Source organism: Venturia canescens, chromosome 5 (assembly GCF_019457755.1).
Source record: "Venturia canescens isolate UGA chromosome 5, ASM1945775v1, whole genome shotgun sequence".
Taxonomy (NCBI): domain Eukaryota; kingdom Metazoa; phylum Arthropoda; class Insecta; order Hymenoptera; family Ichneumonidae; genus Venturia; species Venturia canescens.
The window spans coordinates 10,870,405-10,895,762 of record NC_057425.1 but is presented as its reverse complement, the minus strand read 5'-3'; the positions used below and the strand labels follow the sequence as shown (position 1 = coordinate 10,895,762).

At 37.5% G+C, this 25,358-nt stretch overlaps 2 protein-coding genes and 1 long non-coding RNA gene across 5 annotated transcripts; 2 read left to right on the top strand and 1 right to left on the bottom strand.

Moving 5' to 3' along the window:
• Positions 1-94: 94 nt before the first annotated feature.
• LOC122410503 (cytochrome b5 reductase 4) lies at positions 95-21,285 on the top strand. Of its 3 annotated transcripts, XM_043418682.1 has the most exons (12): positions 95-972; positions 2,246-2,563; positions 16,113-16,283; positions 16,614-16,714; positions 16,819-16,981; positions 17,395-17,663; positions 17,905-18,127; positions 18,540-18,834; positions 19,434-19,520; positions 19,627-19,785; positions 19,878-19,980; positions 20,763-21,285. In XM_043418682.1, exons 2-11 carry the CDS (start codon positions 2,296-2,298, stop codon positions 19,930-19,932), a joined length of 1,791 nt encoding a protein of 596 aa, XP_043274617.1. In that variant the 5' UTR covers positions 95-972; positions 2,246-2,295; the 3' UTR covers positions 19,933-19,980; positions 20,763-21,285. The 3 variants fall into 3 exon arrangements, with proteins under 3 accessions (XP_043274617.1, XP_043274616.1, XP_043274618.1); XM_043418681.1 differs by having other exon boundaries at positions 19,878-21,285; XM_043418683.1 differs by lacking the exons at positions 95-972; positions 2,246-2,563 and adding an exon at positions 14,502-15,309 and having other exon boundaries at positions 19,878-21,285.
• Positions 1,134-14,005, bottom strand: LOC122410508 (uncharacterized). The gene is made up of 2 exons (XR_006260967.1): positions 13,894-14,005; positions 1,134-1,610 (listed from the first exon to the last, which is right to left on the bottom strand). It is a non-coding gene; the product is annotated as an uncharacterized lncRNA (long non-coding RNA).
• On the top strand, positions 6,241-10,893 carry LOC122410506 (uncharacterized). Its single transcript, XM_043418687.1, has 3 exons — positions 6,241-6,521; positions 6,918-8,024; positions 8,113-10,893. Exons 2-3 carry the CDS (start codon positions 6,938-6,940, stop codon positions 8,238-8,240), a joined length of 1,215 nt encoding a protein of 404 aa, XP_043274622.1. The 5' UTR covers positions 6,241-6,521; positions 6,918-6,937; the 3' UTR covers positions 8,241-10,893.
• Positions 21,286-25,358: the final 4,073 nt, after the last annotated feature.

The window sequence follows — 25,358 nt, the reverse complement described above, 5'->3', positions numbered from 1 at the left end:
GGCTCGCTCTCCAAGCTTTCAGACCGCGTCTCTATCTCTACTCGCCTCCCATTCGCCACACGGTCGATTTTCTCGGAATATAGTTATATATGCTACCCTCTGTACACGAGTAACAGTCGATATTTACAAATAAACAGATTGAGAAAGCACCGAACGCAAGTACGTAATGAATAAATATTCTTCGGTCACGCGAGCTGCGAATCGAAAAGGTGTAACGCTCGAAAATAAAATAGTGTTTTACGCCATTGTGTTTCTGTGGAATGATCGGAATTCTTCGAACTTTAACAGTTTATGGGTTACGTAATTGCATAAATGAAAAGTGAAGGAAAAAAGTAATTTCAGAGGTTCATTTCTGTGGAACAAAAAACATCGAAAGTTTATTTGCCAAGCGTCAAGCAACGTCGCTGAGGAAAATTGTTCTATTTGGCGAAGAATCCGTGGGCTCGAAATCAGCTGATTGCTGTGACCCGCTCAATTTACGGCTGTGTTCGTGAGAGTGGGATTCCAAAAAATATATACCCGAGTGTAATACGGTATATAAACTTTTGATGGGCGACTTGCATGGAGTTTTCACGGATAAAATGTCAGAAGGGTCAGGAGTGCTCGTGAAACGTGTATCGCGCGTGTGCAAGATTGCGGTTTCGTTCGACAAGCCACTGCATCATTTCTGATGTTTGCAGTGGAAGAACCACGCGTCAGTGTCGCGTTTAGTCTGGGACGTTGGAGAGCAGTAAAGAGTTTGTCCAAGTACAGCGAGAGCAGCTTGCCGAAAGAGTGTGTATGAGAAAGAGAGTGTCCACTTTCCGGCCACTTGGGCTTTTGATTATACCGCAAATTGCGAGCAATTGCGGTTATTATTTGGTCTATTGCTGTTCATCTTGTTAACGATATATACATCTGTACATATGTGTATCAAAGTAAAAGTGTGTGCATTCATGTGTGGATAGTCTCCGGGTCGTGACAGATCGAATGGTGAGATCTTTGACACTAAATTCAATCTTTTGTCACTTTGTTGCCTTTGAGTCACTCAATTTTTGAGGTTATGTTGCGCTACGAGGACAATTCTTCGAATATTATTGCCGGATTTCCTGTAGTTTCTTATTGCCTTTAAGGAAGAACGGTCGAAAGTGGAATGGAGACATGTGGCATCGTTTATTTAAAAAATATTACAAAATTGATGTTCAACAATTATATTATTGCGTGATGATAACCTCGACGAACCAATGATAATTATAACCATATCAGCATCTATCGAAACCGCAGTCCGGAGTTTGATATTTTTTTTTACAATTCGTTACATTTGCGAAATGCTTAGAATACATTACACAATTTCTGTGAATTATTATTTACGTATCCAATTGTGATAAAATGAGGTTATGTTTTGTCTCCAAATACACGGAGTTGACGGAGTGTACAGTCCCTTCGACCGGGCATGGTATTTTATTGTTATACTTGATATAAAAGTGTAACTTCGGAAATAAGTGTTATTTTTGATTATTGATATTGAATTGGTTATCACTGTGACGCGGGAAAATATGCGAGTGTGTTCGTAAATCCATCGACTACTCCACTCATCTTCCATTTTCATGGCGCTGTGATCGTCCAGAGTTCTGAAAATATTTTGACATTCCCATCACTTTTTATTCACTCGCACTTCCAAATAGATGCAATAGTACAAATAAGTACGAATTTGATGAAAATAGAAAATTTATGTCGAAATTTTATCAATTATATCTGGAAAAATTCTTCGTACGATTTTACCAGCCGAGATCAGCTGATTCGTGTGACCGACGGCGCAACTCGGTCGATGGCAAACTAGAAATTTTTCTTACCTTCCGAATCGAATTCACTCTCACGAGTTTCAACAGAGTGTGACCAATAGAACTAACTTCCAATCGGCTTTTCACTGAGTGAATCTGAATTTGCTAAATTTGCTTTTTTTTTCTACAAAATTCACATCGTTCTTACGTTTAATTTGACGCTTTATAAGTTGGTGTCCCACGATCCCTCCTAAATGGAGCTTGAACACTTTTCATCGAGGCAAAATATTTCTCGAGCCGCTCCAGGGGAGACAAAAAAATGACGGCACTTTCAAATGATTATTTTCGATATACAAAATCGCTTCTGTGAAAGAGCAATTGCGAAGATTTAACAAAATGAATAAACGAATAAAAAATGGCAAAAGACTCATAAATAATGACAAGCATGAGCGAGGTAAATTTTCAAGTGCCCTGTCTGATTCCAGTCGTCCATCGAAGCCGGAAATGAATGAGAAACAATAGAACCGTTTAGAAGATGGAACCGACGGACAAATCGGACGCAAGTCGGTTGTCGCGTCTGAAATCCAGCGACAATTCGATGAGTGATAACGAACTTAAGAAATTGCCAGAAAAGTTGAAAAAAATCGAAGTCAAACCACCACCATCGCCAACGAGTTTTTTAGCGAGGAACGCCGCTCTCGTGCCATCCCAAGTGGCTCGTCTCAAACAAATCAGCCCCGTACGAGCCGGCCTTGAAATGAGTGTGTCTGGCGCACCGGCAACTTCCAGCGGTTCAGCAACAGGCAAGTACTTTTACAAAAGAATTTGCTCCTTAAAACGTCCTTAGAGAATCGCGCCCAGAACAAAAGGTTTTTACTGTTTTTTTTCAACCGCCGTGTTTCAAAAGTGAATACGTATTTCTAGATAAAATACTTTCACATGAATTTTTCGATATCCACGAACTTTCTATTACATCGAAATAACAAAAAAAAATACAAAACAGTCGCACATCGGTTTTCAGTGCATTCCCAGTGAAAAATTCTCTTTCTTAAGATGATGGATCAGTCGGTAATCACAACCGTGAGTGCGAGAGAGATAGCTGCAAATTTTGAAAAGGAAATTTTTCCACATCGTTCGTCTGATCGAAAAAATAAAAATGTCATCGGATTTTTGCGATCGTGCTGCGTACGATGACATTTTTATTATTTTAATCGGACGAACGATGTCAAAGAGTTTCAATTTCAAAAATTCGAGGTGTGATTACCGACTGATCCATCATCTTAAAGCGATCTGTCACTCGCTCAGTCAACAAAAATCCTGCTGCACGGTTTATTCCGAGTAGCTTGATATTTTAAAGAAAATACGAGTTACGCGCTATTCTCGTTTTATCAGAGAACAAGTGTAACTTTGATTTTTCTCAAAAAAATCAAGCACCTCCGAGTGAACCGTGCAACCATTTTGCAGCCATTTCTCTCGCACTCGCGCAGTGATAGATCGCGTTAAGGTGTTCTATTAAGTACCGTTAAGGTATTTAAGCTGTTTTTAATATTTCAGTCAATTTTCGACGCTAACGTTAAAAAACTAAAACACGTGTGTATTCTTGAATATCCACAAAATACAAGGATCGATTTTTTCTTCCGAAATCTTGGATATAACTGATGAAAAATTCAATAACTTTTTCCATAATTGATTTGCTGCTAAACTATGTGGCAACTGGCTTCCAAATTTTGCAAATCCATCCAGTATTTGCCTACAAAAAATATCGCGTGATCTTGGATAGCGAATGTTCACCCATCTACCTTAAAAAGGAGTGAAAAAAACCAGTTCTGCTTTGACATTTTTCGGGGATCTTCAGTGAAATTTCCAATGGCCTCTCCATTGTTTTTTTTCGCAGTCTTCGTGCCAGCATTGCCGCTGCGTTGTATCGTCTTAAGCGCGTTGAAAAAAGCGATTGTCATAATTGAGACCTTTCAGATGTTTCGCATTGTGTGTTTTTCTTTTGTTCTCATTGTCCGTCTCGCGCAGTCAAACGAACTAAAAATGTGTCTCCATTTTTGTTAGTACGAAGACAGAATACACACGCGGGCATAATGGGGAAAAAAGTTGAAACGAAGGAGCTGAAAAATTGAGATTAAAAAATCTCTTTGTGGATGCCAAATCCACGGGAGAAAGAGACTGAGAGTGTCAGCGAGTCGACGAACCTGTTGAATCGTTTGACCGTTTTTTTAGGCAACAAGTGCAGAGCCACGTGTTTGTGTTTACGTTGTAAAATTTCTTTTTTCCCTTTCCTCATTTCGTACGTTTTTTTCACATCCGTCCTTAAAAAAACGGACTCTTCCTATCTCGTCGTTAAACTGATGGGCCTCGGGATGTTTCTGCTACAGGAAACATCACATACGTGCGGACTTTCCGAGTCGATATAGAAACGTCGCTTTTCGAATGGTCGGAAAGGTCACTTCGCTTGGGTAACGACCACTCTGCTCGAGGCGTCTAATGTGCTGTCGTGTCCGCATCGATGAAAACAGTCTCCGCCGTCGTCTCTCTGCGCCCATAAAGCGCAAGCGTACTTCAAACGCTTTTCGTTTATTTTTTATCTTTCAGCTTTCTCAATCGATAGCCCTCTTCGTTGTTTTTGTACGATCTGCTGCCAGTCGAATGCGATCGACTCTCTCGATATAATTCCTCGCGAAAAACTCGTTTGCGAGTAGAAAAATCTACAATGTATTCTCCGATGCCGCGATAACGGAAAATTTCAGTCGAGAGGAAAATGCCATTTCTTTCAGAACCGCTACGATGACTCGGAAACTCTGTAATTCCAATTTGTCAATCGATTTTTATAGTTCGAGTGGTCGCAGCTGAGGTGCTCGGAGCATCGATAAATGGGGGGAAAGAAAATTTTATGAAAATTCAAAAACTACGAGAAATTTGCTTAAAATTCGAATATGCGTTAGTATTTCCGTGAGTGGGTCACTGAACGTTGTTCAATACCAAAACCCGATTTCTGACGAAAATTAAAAAAAAAAAAAAAAAACATGTCGCGCAGAAAAATCTAGCGAATCGATTAAAAAAAAAGTACTTCTATCGTTTAGTTTTTCAGATATTGCAAGTTGAAGTTCTGTGGTTTCCCCATCTGAACAAATGGTAATCGTCAAACAAAAAATATGAACTGAAATAACTCGAGAACGGTTCTGACGATTTTTGATTTAAAAAACCACAGTGTTGAGTATCTTCTGAAGAAAAAATTAAAAAAAAAAAAAAAAAAAAACCATGATCTACTGTCTAGTTTTTGAGAAAAAAATGATTGTAATAAAAATCGTATGAGAATTTGAGTGGGAAAATTTCAAGAATTTGAGTGGTCAATGATTATCACTATATTTTAGGACGTTGTGCTCGTCTCAAACAGCTGCTTGTGTACAATGTTGTTACGATTGTCGCGCTTCTGAGCGTTCATTTGTATGCTCGTATATGTGCATACGGCATGAAGATGTATTCTAGCAGGGGCGTACGCAAAAGAAAAAATATAAAAATTCCAAAATCATGAGGAATTATGAAATTTTAGTAAAATATCGTAAGGATATATTTTTTTACTAATAATGAACGATAATTTGAAGGATTTTTGAGACATATTTCACAACGAATAATGTTCACATAGAATTTATACTGCAGTTAGCTATCGAACTACGTGAAGCTGAAATTCTCGTGTTTCTGATATTAATTTGGAACTTGTTTTCAGGTATTCTGGCTGAAACATACGTTCAAAATAGTGACTTTCGTTGTTAGTAAAAAAAAAAAAAAAATCCCAAAATGTTACGGTTCCGAATCACGTTTTTATTAGAATCTAATAAAGTTCTTGGAAAAAAGAAGAAAACGTAACTTGTTCCAGTTTTAATTTGTTGGGAGTTTTAAAACTTCAAACGTTGGAAGAAAGTGTTTATCTCTTCGAAGCCGGTGCAGCTGAAATTGTCGGCATCTGCGTCCTCCGCATTCGCTTAGAATCGATTCTGTGTTTATTTTACTTTCATCATTCCTGGCACGAGTATAGGTAATATTACATTTCCAAAGTAGATAAAAGCGTATTGGCACGAATTGCAGACAAATCGATTCCGAATTGTTTTTATTCGCCTTCGAAATTTAGTGAAGTTTTCAACATTCCAAATAAAATAGTGCTGAAAAAAAAAACAAATTTTTCAGAGTACGAATATTTCGGATGACTCAGAGCTCGAATTCGACCTTCCTTTCGCCCTTGGAATGCTTCAAAGCTCTAAATCCGAGGGGCTATTCACAAGTGAAATCATTCGAGCACTTCTGTTCGAAATCGATTGCGAAATCGCAAAAAATCGTCTGAAATCACAAAGCATCTTACTGAATCAGTATTATGTGGATTTGGTTGAAATCACCTGAAATCAAATTGAAAATCACTGAAGTCGTCTGAAATCAGCGTGAAATCACTTGATTCAGGAAATCGCTAAAAATGATGGTACGCTCGACTCGCTCGAACGAGCGCTCGAAGCAATCAAATTTTCCAGGAAATTTTGTTGTGATCCTTTGTCACTTTGTTTACTTTTTAGTTCGTGCGCTCGAGCAGTCAGTCTGCGGCTTGACGCACGTATATGCAGAAGGGCTCATAGAAAGGTGACTGCTCGGGAAAAGAAATATTTTTCGAATATTTTTATAAGCTTTTTCAACTTGTGCACCGCATAAATTAGTGACTCATAGTGCCTAAAACTGTTCGAAATCCTGTCTTCAAATTTTTTGTTAAAGGTATGTATAATTTTCGACTGATTTTCACGATGTAGTTCAAATTTTTCAAATTTAAATTCAATTATATCGACAATTAACTCGAGGCAATTATTGCAAGACGTCTCATCTAGTGAGAAAACGGAACTCATTAACAACATAAATATCATCAATTTTTGAATGTCGCGTACGTACTGGAAATTGTGTGTTACGGATATCAATAAATAATTTATTCTCATTATTCAATATCAATCGAATCAACGTAAATAGAAAATGAGATTTGAAAAAAATTGAATACTTTTATTATAGAAAATTGCTATTAAATTATAGTATACATATTACAAAATCAATAACATTAAAACAAAAGATACGACATATACTAACGGAAAACTTTTTTGCTTGATACACCCGACTATTTAGTTATTTACCGTAAATAAAAAATGGAGGATGAAGTCGCAAAAGGGAAAGGAAAGGAGTCAAGCCATTTCTGGGATTTACTAGAGAAAGAATCAGGAGTTAACGTACCTGCATACATAAAGAATATTTTAAAATTCAACAATTTCGATAATCCTTTGTCGTTTCGTCACATAACGCCGGAGACAATCAAAGAATTAGAAGAATTCTCACGTCACACGATGAAGGATCTTTTGGAGCCTGAAACCGATTTATACCAATTTTATGGTCGATTCCATAAAGACCCGCAAAAGTTTCAATTTATGATCGGTGACCGCCATTTAATTGAAGAGCTGGTGATTTATGTGAAATCCAAAACTTCCGACTTTTGGAAACTACCTGCCACCGAGAAACTTATTGCTCAGAACACAAAAAAAAACCCAGGAATACGATCGAATCGGGTAACAAGCGATGAGAGGGGACTTAAAAACTCTGCTCAACTGAAAATCTCTCATAGACCGGACATAAATATTGAAGAAGAACGAAAAAAATTGACAAAAATAATAATATCGCTTCTTCGAAAAGAGAACGTCGAGAACGCAGTAAAAAACGAAAACAGCGATCCAATGTCTATGAAATTTCCTGAACAGAATCTTGACATAACTATTTCAGTCGTTGAATTATACAACGGTGAAGATTTGCCACAATCATACACGTACTCCGCCAAGATCAAATGTGTGATATGTGCAAATTCTGTGGTAATAACGAAGTGCGGTCATTCAGGAGACATCAAAGCAAGATGGGTCGTATCAAACTACAGACGACATCTACACACTCACAGTCTCGATACTGCAAAAACGGCTCAGAAACGAAAATCTATGTCCATACTTCAGGCTCTTCAACCTTCAGCGAAAACGTCAAAAACCAAGGGAAAAATTGATTCACAAACGACCGAGTTTAACAAGGAGATCGTTGAAACAGTTCCAGAAAATAATTCGTCGAATCGCCTAGATATTGAACCTCGTATTGAACCTATTGAACTCAATATACAACGAACTGAAATCGATTCGGGGGTAAACTCTAACGATGAAATTTCAGAATTGTCACCGTCTGATGAAACGACGGAAATGGAAGGTTAGTTATACTTTTTGCTTTTTTTAATACGGTATTTTAAGAATTTCCATTTGTAAACAAATTATTAAACATTATTATAAATTTCCAGAGTATATCGATCAGCGTCACCGTAATGCAACAATTTTTGAGGCCGGGCTTTCTGAATTCCCTGCTTCGCCTTCGACGTCAGCTGCTTTAACTGAACTCGAACGAGAGTTGGAGGTGGGGGAATATTAAATCGGGATTGTCACCGAACGGACAATCTCGATAAAAAGATTCCTTCAATGGACAGCGCTCGGAATCCTTCGAAAACCAGGATATTTCATCGAATGAAGAAAATGTATGCGTCTATTGGGCCAAAGCAACTACGTATTACTTCATTCTTCCCTATTGAAGATAAATTACGAAGACTTGTTCGAGAAAATGAGCAAGTAAGAAATACGCTGAGAACTTTTATGGAACATAAATCTGTGAGTACAGTAAATTTAAAAATAACTCAGTGTGCCGCAGATTCAAGCTCGTCACAATCGAACTTTTTATTAAGTTTGTTCCGTAGAGCAAATAACAAATGCAGTGAGGCAAAAAAAGTAGGGAATAGATATAACGAGGCTTTTAAACTGTTTAGTACGTACCTCTTTACAATAGGTGGAAGAATGCTGTATGAAACTTTATATGCGAATTTGCCAATTCCTTCCTTAAGTACAATAAGTCGTGTAATTGGTAACTCTGGCTGTGATATTAAGGAAGGTGTATGTCGGGCCAAAGAATTGAAAGAATTTCTAGTCGGACGAAATTTACCTCTCATTGTATGGGTGAGTGAAGATGCAACACGAATCACCGGTCGAATACAGTACGATACTCGTTCGAACCAACTAGTTGGTTTTGTATTACCGTTGAACCAAAAAGGAATGCCCGTGTGTGGTACATACCCGGCTACGTCAGCTTCTAAAATTGTCGAAAATTTTGAAAAGGGCACTATTGCTAGTTTAGCGTATGTGATAATTGCTCAGCCTCTGATTGAAAATGCTCCATCATTTTGCTTGTCCATATTCGGTACCGATAATAAATTTTACGCGACTGACGTTTTGAACCGGTGGAAATATATTATTTCATGCTTGAAAAAAGAAGGAATAACTGTTTTCGGAATTTCTTCTGATGGAGATCCACGCTTATTGAAAGCAATGCGTGTTCAATCTCAGCTGGGTACGAATTCGACCGTTGACACTGGAAGTTTTTCAATGCGGTTTCCGTACTTCCATGCGAGTTGCGAACCAGAAGTAATTTTCATTCAAGACACAATACATATTGGTGCAAAACTGCGAACCCGGCTCTTAAAGCCATCAATTATTCTTCCCATGGGGAATTTTATTATTACAGCAAGCCACCTCAAAATTCTCATGGACACGGTATCAAAAGACAAACACTGCTTAAATCAAAAGGATTTATCGCCAAAAGATAAAATGAATTATGCCTCGGTCGAAAAAATAAGTGACCCTAAAATTATTGATCTTTTAAAACACAATGTTCCCGGAAGTGAAGCGACGACGGTTTATTTACAAATAATGCATCTTTTTATGAGTGCTTTCCTTAAAAAGGATATGAAACCCCTAGACCGTGTATATAATTGCTGGTTCTCGATTTTTGTACTCCGAATGTGGAGAGCATGGTTGAATACTGTACCACAGTATTCAGTTTCCGATAATTTCCTATCGCTTAATACGTACTTGTGCATGGAAATGAATGCCCATGGCTTGGTCAATTCTATTATGAAATTGAAAAAAATCACTTCATCACCACAAACCCCTTCAGAAATGTTTTTGCCATGGCAATTCAGTAGCCAACCATGCGAGAGTTTTTTTCGTCTCCTAAGATCCATGAGCACAACCTACTCAACAATAGTAAATAGTACACTTCTAGAGACCATTTATAGAGTTAAAAAAATTCAGCTTCAAGACGATATTGCGTCAGGAAATTTGCATGATGAAAGCGCTCAATTCAATTATCCACGTGCAAAAGTAACAGGTCGATCAACACTAGAGCAGTCCTCACTTCCAGAAGTAAACGATATTTTTGAAATTATCGAACAGGCCAAAAAAGACGCTCTGACAAAAGTTCAATCGTTAGGGATAAACATGGGCACACTAGAATGCGACACGGTCTCTATGCGATGTAACGAAACAGGCTATGAAAAAAAAGACAGTGAAGAGGAAATTGAATATATTGAGGAGTCGAATATTGAGGTTCCATCGGTAGAAAACGATGTCAACGGTGATCGAGAACCTCAGCTTGAATTATTGCAAGATTTGTCCATCCTTTCCAATGCTCAAGGCAGTTTACTGTTAAAAAATTACGAGCAATACGAAATAAAACTCCAGCCTGACAGTCCTTTCGTCGTTGTGAAAGATAATCACAATAAAGAGTTAGTTGTAAGGAAATCGTCGATATGCTGGCTTCTTCAAAAAAATTCATCGAATTTAAGCAGTGATCGATTGCAGCGCGTAAGAGAGTCTGAATTAAATACATTTGTAAAAAGAGGTCAGTATAAACGTGACGACAAATGTTTTATAAAAAAAAATGACGAAATTCATATCGGTGACTGGTGCTTATTTAAAAAAAAAAAGGTTGGAAAAGGTTCACCAAAATGTTTCATGGGTTTAGTTCTTAATTTCGCGTATACTGACGGTACAACGAAAAAAAGTCAAGAGTATTCGAGTCATTACGCGCGCGTGAAAGAAAATACCAAAGAAATTGGTGTCTTGTGCAATTGGTACGAGATCGTACCAAAGTCACCCGATTTAGTACCGGTACCAATGGATGTACACGGATTCATTAGTATTAAGCAATACTGTTCAACAATTTCATCGCCTAGTATGTCCGAAAGAGGGCTCCATATTGACATGGCTTTATATAAAAAAATTAAACATTTTTTTTAGCATCAATATGTGTATTTTTCATTTTTCGTTCCTATTTCCCGTTGCCTATTTTCTTCAATTTAAAGTTACTCATCGAAAATGATCATTTTAGAGTTTTCTCCTCATTCCAGTGATTTGAGCAATCATTTGAAATTGCTTTAATGAATTCAAATGAAATCATCTGAAATCAGGTGAAAGATACGTGAAATCGCATATTTTTCAGGACTGCTTAAATCATTTATGAAATCACAAAAATCATATGAAATCGACTTCGCACGGAAATCTCTTGCGCACCTCGCTGAACAGTGAATAGCCCCTCGTCTAAATCCATGTAGACAAACATTTTTTATTCTCAATTTCTTATTCGAGGAAAAAGTCTGCGAAGAAAAACACATTTTCTTCAAATCAAAGGTTCATGTGTCGAGAGCCTTTGTTTTTAACGAACTCGCGACGAATTCGACCACGAGAACACAAAATCCATAAACAAAGCCATTACTTTTGTGTAACTGTGACAATATGAAAATCAATTTGATTTCATTTCATTTCAAATTGAAAAGTTCAGATTGTTAGCAACCCTTAAATATTTTTTATCGTATCTTTCATGAATTCTATGAAGTATAGAGCGATTTATGAAAAATCATGTCTGGCGACTGAGAAAACATCGTTTTGAGAAAACGACTCTAAAGTTTGTAACGTTGGAGCCCAACGAAATGAGCGAAAAAAATATTTGTGATTCACCAATTTTTTATTTCACGAATCATTGGTGTAGGTTGAAAAACTACGAATTGCAAATTCCCCAGGGAACAAAATTGGAGATTTACTGGAATTATTCGACAATTTTTTCAGATCATTTCGTTGGACACGAACGTTGCAAACTTCACCGTAATTTTGATAAAAACTCTACTTTCGTTGGTTTTCTTTCCAAAACCCTTAACACGTGGCCTTCGAGCTAGAGAAATTTTCTTTTTTGTCATCTGTTTGTTCACATAAAAAAATCGAAATTTAGCTATTATTAAAGTATTCCTTTCGCATGACCGTATTTTTTGGCGGCGCAAATGGGCCACTCGAAATTTGGACTGATTCCTAACGCCTGAGAAAGTCGCCGTTATATAGGAAAAGCTTCTTCTCCCATTTTTCCAACTTCTATCGTTGATATCTCTTTGGAACATTCGGTAACCCTTTATTTTTATCGTCGCTATGGATTCCTTAGATTTTCTTCCATCAGTGAGACAATTTGTATCAGGAATTTAGAATTATTTAGCACACGAATTATCGAATAGAAATGTGTCGATGATGGAATCTCCACAATCTCTCGCACAAATTTTACCATTTTTCAAGTTTTAATTCTTCATCAAATGTTCGATAATCTGACCTAAAATTTCGCCGATTAATTCGCATGCACATTTATTCGACTGTCATTTAAAATCAGTTGTTAAATATTCGGGCTCGTGAAAGGAATAGCTTAAGGAGTTTCGGTACAAAAGTCTAAATATTAAGAAATTGATCAAATTCGGTGATAACGTTCTTCAACATCAAGTGCGAAAACACAAATTTTTTCAAAATTTTCTTCTACTTAGTTATCGAGTAATTACGCATTAAAGCAGATTTCTTATGCCCGGAATGTATACCTATATATATGGAAACGCTATGCTTATACACGTGAACTTTAGTGATCAATTACTCGATAACTGTGTAGAAGAAAAATCTTAAAAAATTTGTATTGTCAAATTTGGCACTAAAGAATATGTTCACCAAATTTTATAAAATTCTGAACTTTTTGAAATTTTTTATGCTTTTAGCATGGTTTAGCATGGCAACATTGATCGGCTGTACCGAAACTCCTTAAAGCACTTGAGGTAAATTAGTTTCGTTAAAGTGAGCAGCGCCCTTTCGATCTATTTTACGACGAAAACGCAGCCACAAAATGTGTGTTCTAAAAGACTGTATCAAATTGTTATAAAACGTAGTCTTTAGCCAGTTTACTTAGAGTTGCTTCGGGCGGTTTTGCTCGACCGTAAATGTTGATTGAATCTATTGGTTTTCGAGGAACGGAAGGTCTGATACCGCCCGGTATAGGAAGCTCGATAATTGAGTACTGGCAGGACGGTATTTCGACAGGAAATAGTTCTGGGGTTCGAAGCTCGAGCTGAGCAAAACACAATAGAGCTGTAGACAGGAGTATGCCAATGTTGAAATTCCAGCCGTCTTGGCAAGTCACCCTTTAATAATTTGCTTTCAATATTGTCAAAGTTTGAGATGATTTAGCGCAAGGACGAACTGGCAAAGATAGCTCGCTCGAGGTGCTCGCCAAACTTGTAGCAACCGTCAACTTGTGCATTTGGCTACGACGCGGGCACAAACATTTTTTGGAAGTAAACAAAAATGTTGTATAAATATTTTAAAAAATCTTCCGAATATTTTCAACGTTCTTTGTGCTTGTGTACATTTGTTTGTGTTTCGGATAATTTTGAGCGAATAAAAGGGAATGGTGAAAACTCGCTTGGCTTTTTGAGTTCGTTTTTCAAAATATCGAACGGTTCGTTCATAACTGAGATTTAAAAATATTTTTTTTCCAAATATTTCGCGAGATTGCGAATCTGGAAAACGTATGATTGGAAACCAGGAGAAACTGAAGACTGAGAAAATGAGAAAAAACATGATTTCCATTTGAATTGTGAAATCTCCTTGCAGGATAAGATTGATGATAAAGAGAAAATTGCTGTCAGCCACACGAATATAAGAGCTTCCCCTCCCCGAATCTTCTCTCCCGTGAAAAAAGTTGCGTCAGCAACAATTTGTCTTGGCCTAAGGGTCCGAGCTGATCCTCGTGTTTTCTTAATCGAAGCGATATTTGCCCCAACGAAAATGCGATTTGGGAGAAAACTCGGGTCGAGGAGAGGGCCAGAATGAAGATAAAAACGCAGCCGTACGCGTCGGAAAATGGTCGGGAAGTGAAAGGGCGCGAGGGGCGGACTCACCGTTAGCGAAAAGCTCGCTTCCATACACACGCAGCACTCGGCACCATCCTATATTGATCTATCTGTCGCAAGCTCTCTCCTCTCGGTCGCGTGCACTGGAGGCAACCTACCGCGGGTCCCGGGTTGTTTAAGCTCAGTTACTTGCGATCCCTCGTCGTGTCATGATCATTCTCTTTCTCTTTTCCATCCTGTATTCGCACACTTTTCTTTCCAGTCGAAGCGACATGTTTTTTACCCGATAAAATCACGGGGAACAAAACAAGGATCCAATGATTTTGAGCTCTGAGAAGCAACGGACTGAATTTTCCTTTGACTTTCTTTCGTCCTTAATACCGTCAGTTTATAAGTCTCTCAAATATCGACTTGCCCGATAAATATTCAAGGTCAGGGCCAGAAGTGCTTCACGTTTTCGTCCCGCCGTTTCGTCGCTGCGTCTTCCGATCCGCTCTTCTCCTTCAAAATCCGCGACCATTGTTGTCCTCCTCTTTTCACGTCCCCCTCGTTCAACCCTCACCGATCCGTTATACTCTACGAGAAACTTGCCACCACAAGCAGAGAGCAGATTACACTGGTCCGACACAAACGCGAGTGATTATCGCCACGAGCAACGTCGAGACAAAGGACTCGCTCTCACTGAAGAGGGGGGAAGGAGAAACGCCGCGTGCGCGTCGCTCACTCGTCCGTGCTCGTGTGCATAACTGTGCTTCGAAATTGTGACGTCATGCGGAATACACCAACAAAATGTACGAACGCGAGGCGGGAGACGCGAATAGACTGTCTATCGGTGAACCGAAGAGTTTCGGTTTATCGGACCTCTGCCACATGGACCGATACGTCGCTCATCGAAGCTTCCAACGTTTTATTTTGAATTTTTCATACTTCGTTTCTGCCGAACGGGAGTGTTTCGATTATTTCTCCGGCTCAATTCGCATTAGCGAAATTTTCTCTTCATATTTTCATCCGGAAAGAGTGACCCCCGTTTTCGGGAAATACGTTACGCAACAACTGCAAATCCAAACTCTTTTTTTTCTTGTACAAACGTCAATTTTTTAATATGAAACGAATCGTTGCAAGACTTCGAGAATTTATGTTGTGAAGGAGCCCGAAAAATTGTGATTTCGACACGTCCATCCTCCTCGTCGTTCAGCGAATTACGAAATATATCTTCTTGTTTCGGGGGTATAAACTGTGAAAAATTGTACTCGTCAACCATTGAATTGGAGAAAATATTGAAAAGTGTCGTTATGTTTTTTGATAAATAGAATTATGACGAACCTTGGTCCGTGGTTGTGATATTAAGAAATAATACGTAAAAGTTATAAAATATGCCTCGATGTTGCGGTGCAACTTCGATATCCGTAATGGACGGGGAAGCCTCTCCTTCGCCTCAGAGCCTCGGTTTGCACATCCAGGACGGTTAGTAATTGAGAAACATAAAGTGTCAATAAGATTGAATGTTGCGTCCACGAGGATATTCGAAGCTTGGACAGGGCGATGGCGAAGGTTTGACAGAGGGGCACTTACGCACGTGGTGTCGCAGGAAAGCATCGGATTTCTGATCGGCTCGTCGAGTGACGGGAGTGTCTTTTTCACGATAACGCGCCTTTGAGCCCGAGACAGTATCGTCCAATTGTCCCGTCGATTTATAAACATCAGTGTTTTCGTCGATACCCTTGAAAATTATCGTTCAAGTAAAATTTCTCAAAAAATGGCAAATTTTTATTTTCCCAGTACTACATTTAATCCTCCGGTCGTCAACAAGAATAAAAATACGAAAGAGCTCACTCCTCGGAACGGGCTAACGAAAACAATTAATTTCTCGCATAAACGGCATAAATTACGGGTTTTGACTAACTAGTTTTATGAATTTACCAAAACTTGTTACCACGATGAAATCAAACGTAAAACAGGATTAGAAAAAGCACTCGGGTCCTCTTGGGGACGGTAAAAATTATGATTTTCCAATCAGTTTTTTTTTGTTACTTCAAAAAGGTAGTTGAGCAATGAAAAATCGAAAAATGTAAATTGCTTAACATTCCTTCTGGCTTTGTCCATGATTACGAAATTTTCTGCATCTTTTGTTTTCACCTCAAAGCACAGAGATAAAAACAAGCATGCAGTAATTGTGACATGCCTCTCGCTGGAAGGGTGATGCCTTCCAGCGAGAGATACCTTTGAAATCGAGAAATATCGTCTTAATTATTTGTTTGTGAATGCAGGGAATCCCAGGAACAAAACAGCCTTAGCACCGGGGCACAGTTTGATGGATTGGATCCGTCTAGGCTCATCGGGAATCGATCTTACCGGGGTCGGCGGTGTGCCGCGTAACGTAACGCTTAAGGAACTTGCGAAACACAACAAAAAGACGGATGCGTGGATAGCCATACGAGGTTTGTTCGACGACGCAGTAATTGGTTGGAAATACAAATTTTTATGCGGAAAATCGTGATTTCGTGGGGTTCGATCGATCGACGAGTACTTGAATAATAAAATTCAAAAAATAGCGTGCTTTGTAATATTTTTTTAAACTCTCGAGACGAATATTAAGGTGGTTTGAGGTTTGAAAATATTTGTTATTTTCGAGACGAATGAATAAATATTTTCCAAATCTTTTTCGTAATTCATGAGAAATCATGAATTAATAAAAAAATGAACGAAGGCTCGAAAATCAAAGTTGATCGTGAATATTCTGATTTTTGACACAAATTTATTTTTATCAGGGATCGTGTTCAACGTAACTAAATACATGGACTTTCATCCCGGTGGTGTGGACGAGTTGATGAAAGGAGTGGGCAAAGACGCGACGAAGTTGTTCGACGACGTAAGTTCAAACGGAAGAAATTTCATCGCCTTGAACGATAATAATCGCGGGTCGATCGTAATTCCGTTGCTCTCTGTGTGTATCCACAGATAACTTAATTCCAGGTCCATGCGTGGGTCAACTATCAGAGCATTCTTCAGAAATGTGTCGTTGGACGGTTGACAAGAGGGGGGCCGCCAGGATCTTTCGATTTGACGGATACAACCAATTCCCCTCGTGCAAATCTTCCGTCGAGTGGTCCTGCGATATTGGAGTTTGATACGAAGAGTGAGAATGCTTATGTCTTCGCGATGTTTTGTTTTAATACGGGCAAAAGACGATGATGAAACGGGATTTCAATTCTGTTTATTATTAATGTCCAAAGCATAATTGAAGCATTCGTCTGAAAAGGTTCACTCGAATGTGGGGTTCAACGAGCACGTTCGACGACTGCTTATTGTCAAAATTTGTGGAAAAACGTAAAAAATATCTAAAGACTTTAGAGTCGGGGATTCCTTAACTTTCCCATTTCGTATTTCGATCTAAAAATAAATGAAAAAATAATAAAATATTTGTTTCTACGGGCTCGTGTTTACAACGGGGATTTTTTACTCGCAATAAAAGTGTCGACTTGAAATGCTTGATAGCTGATACGAGGAAAAGAATAAAATGAAATTTGCTCATCGAATAATTTGACGCAGATGAAAATCTGAACGGTGAAGAGATCAACAAGTCCGGATCCCCTGCACTCAACGTACAAATAGATTGGAAGCAGACGACAAACTCAATATCCTTCAGCTACAAACCGGCGTCCCGTAAAATCGCGGTCGCTTATCGATTGACGAGATTAAATGGCTCCGAGTTTGTTATCAAGATACATCATGATAACACTGTAATCAGACACGAATATGATTTGAGTGAAAGCGTCAATTGGCCACCGATGGCGGTAAAAAACTTTGAAAATTCGGAGGTAAATATTTATCCGAAAAGTATGAAACACATTTTTTTGTATCTTCCATTTCTTATGAAAAATTGCACCGTTCAAATGCAGCTAAATCTTTCTCTACTCAAATATAAATTTTATGAATTATTAATAGATATTGAAGAAAGCCTGTAAAAATCAAATTTCGTATTTTTGACGAAAATGAAAATGAAATGAAATAATTGTAATTTAGCAATTTATAGTGTCAAGTTTAATTTTCGCGTTGCAGATTGAATTCTCGTTTACTAAGTGTACGGGAAAATTGTGGAATTCTTTCGGAAGTCGTTCCGTCGTAAGAGAAACGAAGAGCATCGAACGGGTATACAAAGAGTACAAAGTAATAAGCAATACGGAGCTTTGCGAAGGGGTCCGTCTACTGGTTGTTCGAGCGGAGGATTATATGGAAATCGTACCGGTTGGAAGACACGTAGAAGTGAAACTGAAAGTAATGGGTGAGTGGGAGAAAAATTGATCGAAAATCAAGGTCGAAAAATGGAAACTAAAGCCTTCGTTTACGATGATGAATGCCAAAAAGCAAATATCAATAACAGCAGTGGACGGTCGATGAAAAATTACGAACATTTCCCATTTGCCTCGTTCCAATAACTTTTGTAGCGTCTTACACTTAATAGGTGCAAAAGTTTCTGAAAAATAAGTTCTAAGATTATATTTTTTTTTCGATTATTTACAAAATATTTACGAATGTTTAAAAATGTTGTCTTTTACTGTCCTCGATCTCATTTTCAATGTTTTTTCTTTTTGATCGAAGACAAAAAATCTGCATTGGCCAAACAAGGCTTTAAAAATTTGTAATCGAATGAGGAAAGGATTGAAAATAATAACTGCTTATTGTTATGAGAACAGGTATGGAAGTTTCGAGGTCTTACACGCCTGTTCCGTCGTCCTTTCGTGCTGACCACGTGGCGTTGGGCTACAAGCCCGATTGTCTTTGCCTTATGGTAAAACGATACGACGATGGAGCTCTAAGTCCGTCCTTAACGGCACTCGAACAGGGACAAGTCCTCACTTTGAGTAATGGCCTTGGTACCTTTGTCGTTGAGTCCTTTGACGAGTGCGCCACTATTCATATGCTTGCCGCAGGCACCGGATTAACTCCGATGCTCGGTATTATTCAACGAGCTCTTGGCAGACGTAATGTGTAAGGACATTGATTTAATTTATGAAAATGTTAGGAGACGTACCGACTAAATAATGGTTCATTTACGGTTCCTTTTTTTTAAACTCTTTTAAAATTATGAAAATTGTAGATTTCAGAAGATTTTTTTAGTTGAAGGTTTGGAATTTTTAAGTCTGACAGAAATCCAGTCAAGTCTCTGCCCGACAAGGCGTTTTCAACGATAGCTATGTTGAAGCATTGCGAAGCAACTTTTTCAACGTCTACTACATTTTTTGTCGTATAAAATGAATTGTAGAATTTTTTTTTCTACATTTTTGTCTTCAGTCCCGAATGATTTGAAAGACGGAGCTGTTGAATAATCGAAAAGTTGTAAACATTGAGGAAATCGGTAAACATTTTATTCGAAGAACAAAAAACTTTTTTGTTTCCTTGAAAAAGAAGAGAAAAAATTATTTCTAAAATTTGTTACCAAGATTTTGGGGTTGTTGTTAACGATAACGGAATTGATATCGCCTCAATAGTTGTTGGATTATATCAGACGATTGAAGCCTTGTCTTTCAATTCAATGAAAAGTACATGGAAGTTTACGGGTGATTAACGTGAGTTGAAATTTTTTTCAGAATGACGATAAATCTTGTAAATTTCAACAGAAACGAGAAGAATATATTTTATAGTTCAGAGCTGGAAAGAGTAGCCGAGGACAAAAAGTAAGAAGACTCGTCGATAATGACGAGAAGACTAATTTCTCTTTTTTTTCTTTCACGGATGCCTTAAGTCTTTTATCCTATATTTATGTTTGCCTTTTTTTTCAAGACTGAGTCTCACTCACGTGCTTTCGCAGCCAGAAGAATCGTGGCAAGGCCGTAGGGGCCTTGTTACAGAGAGTTTATTGAAGGAACTGTTGGGAATTTCGTCGAAGGAATCGTGTGTTTTCATTTGTGGTCCAAAAGCTTTTATGATCGCGGCGAAGGAGTGAGTCGGAGAACAAACATGTTTCGTGCTTCTGTGAACTTTCGTTGTTACATTTATTCAGGAATGTTTACAAAACTCTTTTCGTTTTCCAGAGCACTAACGAAACTGGATTGGAAAGCAAGTCAGATCCACGAGTTTGACGGATGATGGAAACGCGTTATCGCCAAATGAAAGTACGAGACTGCACGAGTGCGGGTAATAATGGAATATTTTCAAGGATTCGGATTCGCCATCGTAGAATATTCCCAACTCCGGGAAACCAGAAACCTGCTATAAATTTGGCCTCGGGAACCACCTTAACGCCGTAAAAACTTAGTTTTCCTCTAAACTCATGTTTTTCGCAGTTTTTTCCCCGGAAATCCTGTGTCCTTTCGCACAACCCTGGGACAAATACTTTGAACAAAATCCTCGAATCACATACCCAAGTACCTTGTAATTTTAAGGAACAGTGCTAACGAACGTTGCGAAGATAATGATTGACGCTGAAATTTGCATCGTTCGAATGTATCGAAATGACTTTTATTTTTTTCCAATATTCCGAAAAAAAAGTCGCTCCTTTTACATAAATTCGGAGACATTTTTCTTTCTCCTTTTCGTTTAACTTAAAAATTAAACCTGAAAGTCGTAATTGCTGTTATTTATTTAATCGGAGTATTGAAAAACGATGGAAAGAAGAGTTTGCATTCTACGATGAAATTTCAGCATTTTGGCATCTGATCACTCAACAAAACAACTGATAAAAGTGATCCGAACCCTCCGTAGCCTTCCATAGGCCTTAATAAAATAAACGAAGTTTATAACCAACGCAGACCTCCGAAAACCAATGAACGACGAATAAACAGTTGTCATCGAGTGCATACAACGATAATGCGTTCGATTATGTGCAAAAAATTCGAAACATTTCTAGCAAAAACTTTAAAGAAAAAACTGAAAAAAGCAATAAAGTACGAAGATTTACAGGTTTTTTTGTTTAAAAGTTGAACCGTGGGCTATGGAGGGTCAAAAAATCCCTTGAAATGTCGATCGATCGGACAACACACCAGAGTACAAGTGATTTTCTGATAACGGATATCGGACCAGCAGCAAAAACACCATTCACCTTGGATAATTTATGGGAACAGAAACAAGAAACTAAAGAGCGATGATGAAAATAAACTGACAAATACAAATGAAACATGAAAGTTGGTTAGAACGTGTCACATTTTTAGATAAATTTAAAATCGTGAATTTATTCCCGATTGTCATACAATCATATATACGATTTAATTCGTCGAGAGCTCCAATTGTACGTATCTGCGTATGTTGTGTCGCTGTGAGTGCGAATGAAACTTGAAAAGTCGAAGAACATTCGATGTTTCAGCCCGTTGTACATAATATTCTAACGTTCATTTGATTTTTATTTATAATTATGAACCAAATGAATTATAGGCAACAATGTAACTGAGAATGCAAAGTGCGATTAAGAAAATAAATGTTCCGGAGACATCGTAGACCGATCAATGTCCTTGTTTGCCAGTATTTCGCGAAATTCCCTTTTCTTCTTTCTTCTTCATGATACTGTGAATCGAAACTACGGTATTTTGTGTTCAATTTTCATTTCATGAGTTATAATAACGTTTCGAGTGTTTCGAAGAATTTTTTTTGCGGTGTTCAAACGGAAAAATTCGTAATAGATTTTTTTACGTTCGTATACGTGACTGCTTTTTTTTCTCAATGCTACGAATAAATTCATAGAAACCCGTATCGAAGTTTTTTTTTTCATTCGCCTCTGGCGAGCTGTCTGCGAGTCTATAGGCGGAAATACGCAAAAAAATCACCGATTCATAAAAGATACTCGCATTGTAGCATCGAGTACACTTTCACAGCTCAAATATTCGAAAAAAGCTTTGAAAACGCATCTGTCAGCAAACATATTTTTCCGACGAATGCATAGACATACGAAAATGATTTCGTCCTCAGTCGCAATGTTTTCATACGAATGCCAAAAATTTGAAAAAAAAATGAATAAAAATCAAAATGCATACATCCAGTAAAGTTTATCGGTTGCACACTCCGAGAGCATAAAAACTATAAACTCGTGTGGTAAAAAATATACGAAAATGTACAAAATATCGCGATATATTTTACTGACACGAGTCCATAGTAAAAATAATCATGTCTAATTTCACGTCCACAATTTTTTTCTCATCTGTTTCGCTAAAATTTCAACTATTGATGTTTAACACTGAGAAATGCGATTCGTGTATGATTTTGTATGAGCCAATTCTGTTTTTTTTTTTTTAACTTTTATTTTCGTTTTCGTTTTATTTTAATTTGTTTTTGCAAATTTTTTGCTTTTTTTTCTCTACATTTGTTTCTTTTATTTTTATTTTCGTTTTAGTTTTTATTTCAATATTTTTTTTCTCCACATTTTTATTCGCTGAATTCTGTTTTCGAATCATGTGAGGAATACGAACAAAAATTGTGGAATCGAATAACCGGGAGCCTGTTATTTCAGGATTCTCTTCGTTTCGTTTCAAAAATCGTATCCATTTGTACTTTCAAATCGTATTTCAATGAATCGCGATTTAAAGTGAATCAGTAATGAGAGACTCAACGAACTTAACTGGTAAGCTTTTTTTTCAGTTTTCGTGCCAAAACTGGTACGAGTCACAATAACTTACCGAAATCCACGTAAATTTGTTTATGAGGGTTTTCGCGGTCGCTGATTCCACTCCCAAACTTAGTTTTCACTTAGCTACCCTTGGAAGGGGCGAATATGAGCGTTGAGAGTGAAAATTTGAGATTTTTCAATGTCACGTTTTCATGTCATGTTACATAAAAATTCCAAGCTTTTTAGGACACCAGACTCTTATATCTTGGCAGTTAGCAAGTTTGCTTTACTTCGATGAGAGTTCGGTGCCCTGAAAAACATATTTTTTATGTAATGTAGCACAAAAACTTTTCATTGAAAAATCTAACAATTTCACCCTCAATGCTCGATTTTCATCCCTTTCAAGGGTAGTAATGTAAAAATTAAATTCCGAATATCAATTTTTAAAAAAACCTTGAATATCAATTTTTATCGAAATCGGTTAAACATTAAAAGCGTTATTTCAATATGTACACGTATGATACATTACCAGAATGGGCCCGACTTTTTTTTGTACATAAATGATACAATACCAGTCAACCGATTAAAATGATGAACCAATGGAACTCCTCGATGCTCCTATTCGTTTCCGAGTGTATTTGGAGATGAAAAAATCGTAATGATGATAATGAAAAAATAATTTTTGAATGAATAATGTTCGGTTTTAAACTCGGTTCGCTTCGTCACACTTTCATTCGTCACGTCAAGTAAATTATTAATTAGCAATTACAAAAGGAGTCATTCTCGTTTCAATATAAGAAAATTTGAGAATGAATAAAGAAGTGCGAATAAGAAACAGTAGAATGAGCAATCGGGAGATTAATGCTCGTAAATTTTCTTCCTTTCGTCCTGGAGATCGTAATACTTGTTACTTCCAAATCTTATTTGAATAAATTACGTCGAACGATCGCGTATTTCCGGATGGATGGGGATGTGGCATTTACCATGGCAGAGGCGATTGGGGGAGTGGGGTGAGCAGCAAGCCAGAAGCTCAGGAAAATAATACAATCGGGAAATGCATTTGCATAATTTTATAGCAGACAGTAGGAAGCTGCTATGCAAATGAATCCTCGGGGCTTCGTCAGGCCAACTTTCGAAAGTGGCACTCTCCGATTCTCGCTATACACAGCAGTTCGCTCGACGGAGGGACGACGGAGAGACTACTAAGTTTTTCGACTATTTCAATGTATTATCACATTGTCCCTCATCCTGTAAACAGGGACGTCGAGTGGAGGAGGGAGCACTCGGACTGTTCGATGTCCAGCATCCGTTCCGTTTTTTTGGCACTTAAAAACCGGTCAGCTTGACGAAGTACCAGTTCGAGAATCGATGAAACAAAATATGAAACGAAAAGTACGATTTTTTTCTTCCAATCGAAAGAAATTCCGTTCACACTTTCGGTCGAATTGATTTTTTTTTTTATTCACCAACATCGAGGATGCTCATTTTTTTATTGGTTTTTTTTTCTCGCAACCAGATTTGTGAGCGATGTCGGCGGTGCGAAAACTTCGATAATGGTAAACTCGGTAACATTTGGACGTTAATTTTCCGGTGAAGGGTGAAGACTCTCGCTCGTACAAAAGTCCCTGGCGATGCTTGGAGCGTTGTGTACGATAATACGAACGAAGAGAGCCTATTGATCGTCCAGCACGAACTAAACTTTCTTCGTTTTTCCGCAATATGACATAATGGACCAACTGTGAGAGGTGGAAGAGCGTTAAAAAAGTGGCGGAGAAGAGCTCTGTGATGTCTCCGCAGGAGAGACAGATCTCTTTGGCTTCTTTGAACACGTTTACCTATACATATATACAACGAAAAATATAATTAATGGGGCACGTCTAAGGTATCTTGCCAAAGCCGTGAACCAGATTTCACGCCACGTCGTTTACTTGTCCTTGTCCCCATAAGTGCTCGGCTCACGTTTTATTTACTTGTGAAGCTAGGAACGCGTACAATTTCTTATTTATCCTTAGGAATATTCCATCGACGAATTACTCATGTTTTCACTTTTCTCTAAATTTTCTAAATATTCATTTCTCTATCTGAATTTTTATCCGAATATTTCAATAAATATATAATATATTTGAATATGAGCAAAAATAATCCATCAGAATAATAATAAAACTTGATATTAAACAATACAGATGAGAGTGTGCTCGCAGTTTTATAAGTTTATTTATAAAATGAATGAACAGATCAAGAAAGAGCTCGACACACGAAGCCCTTTGTCGTTGGAGTTCGAGTCACTTTTTCGACCACTGCAACGATCATCGCATGCAACGATAGATCTCTTAGAGTAAAGTTTATTGAATAAAATATATAATTGCTCTGCTCAAGCTTTGTGCCATTTATTTCGAAACCTGCTTATATAATAATATGACAGATAAATAATAATAAATAAATAAAAATAAAAAATAAATGAATATTTTAAAAAATATATAAAAAAAGTGAAAAGAAAATTTTTTAACCTAAAATACAGAATTTCTCTAAATATAAAAATAGTCAAAAATCATTTCATTATTTATGATTTTTTATGTTTAATATTTTATCATTTACGAAAAATCTTTCGACTTAAAATGGAGAAAAATCATTCCTTCGAAGTTTCACGATTTTCCTTTTTTAAATAAGAGCCCCGAACGTTTATTTTTTATCTACGCGAAAATGTGCCTTTTTTCTTTTTGCCGTAATTTTGAAATTATGATAAGAGATTAGACCATTGATTATTGAGATCTCAGCAGCAGAGTCATTGATATTGTCAATCGTGAAAAAGTTATCCAAGTTTCGAGTCGATTTTTTTTAAAGATTCGAGCATTCGTTTGTCAATGCCTGGCTCATACTTGTGGCCTCGATTGCCCAATAATCGGACGCAATTTGGTAGCGATTCACTGATTCACGCCAAAGTTATATTAATATATAACTTTATATGTAAAGTTAATTTGTT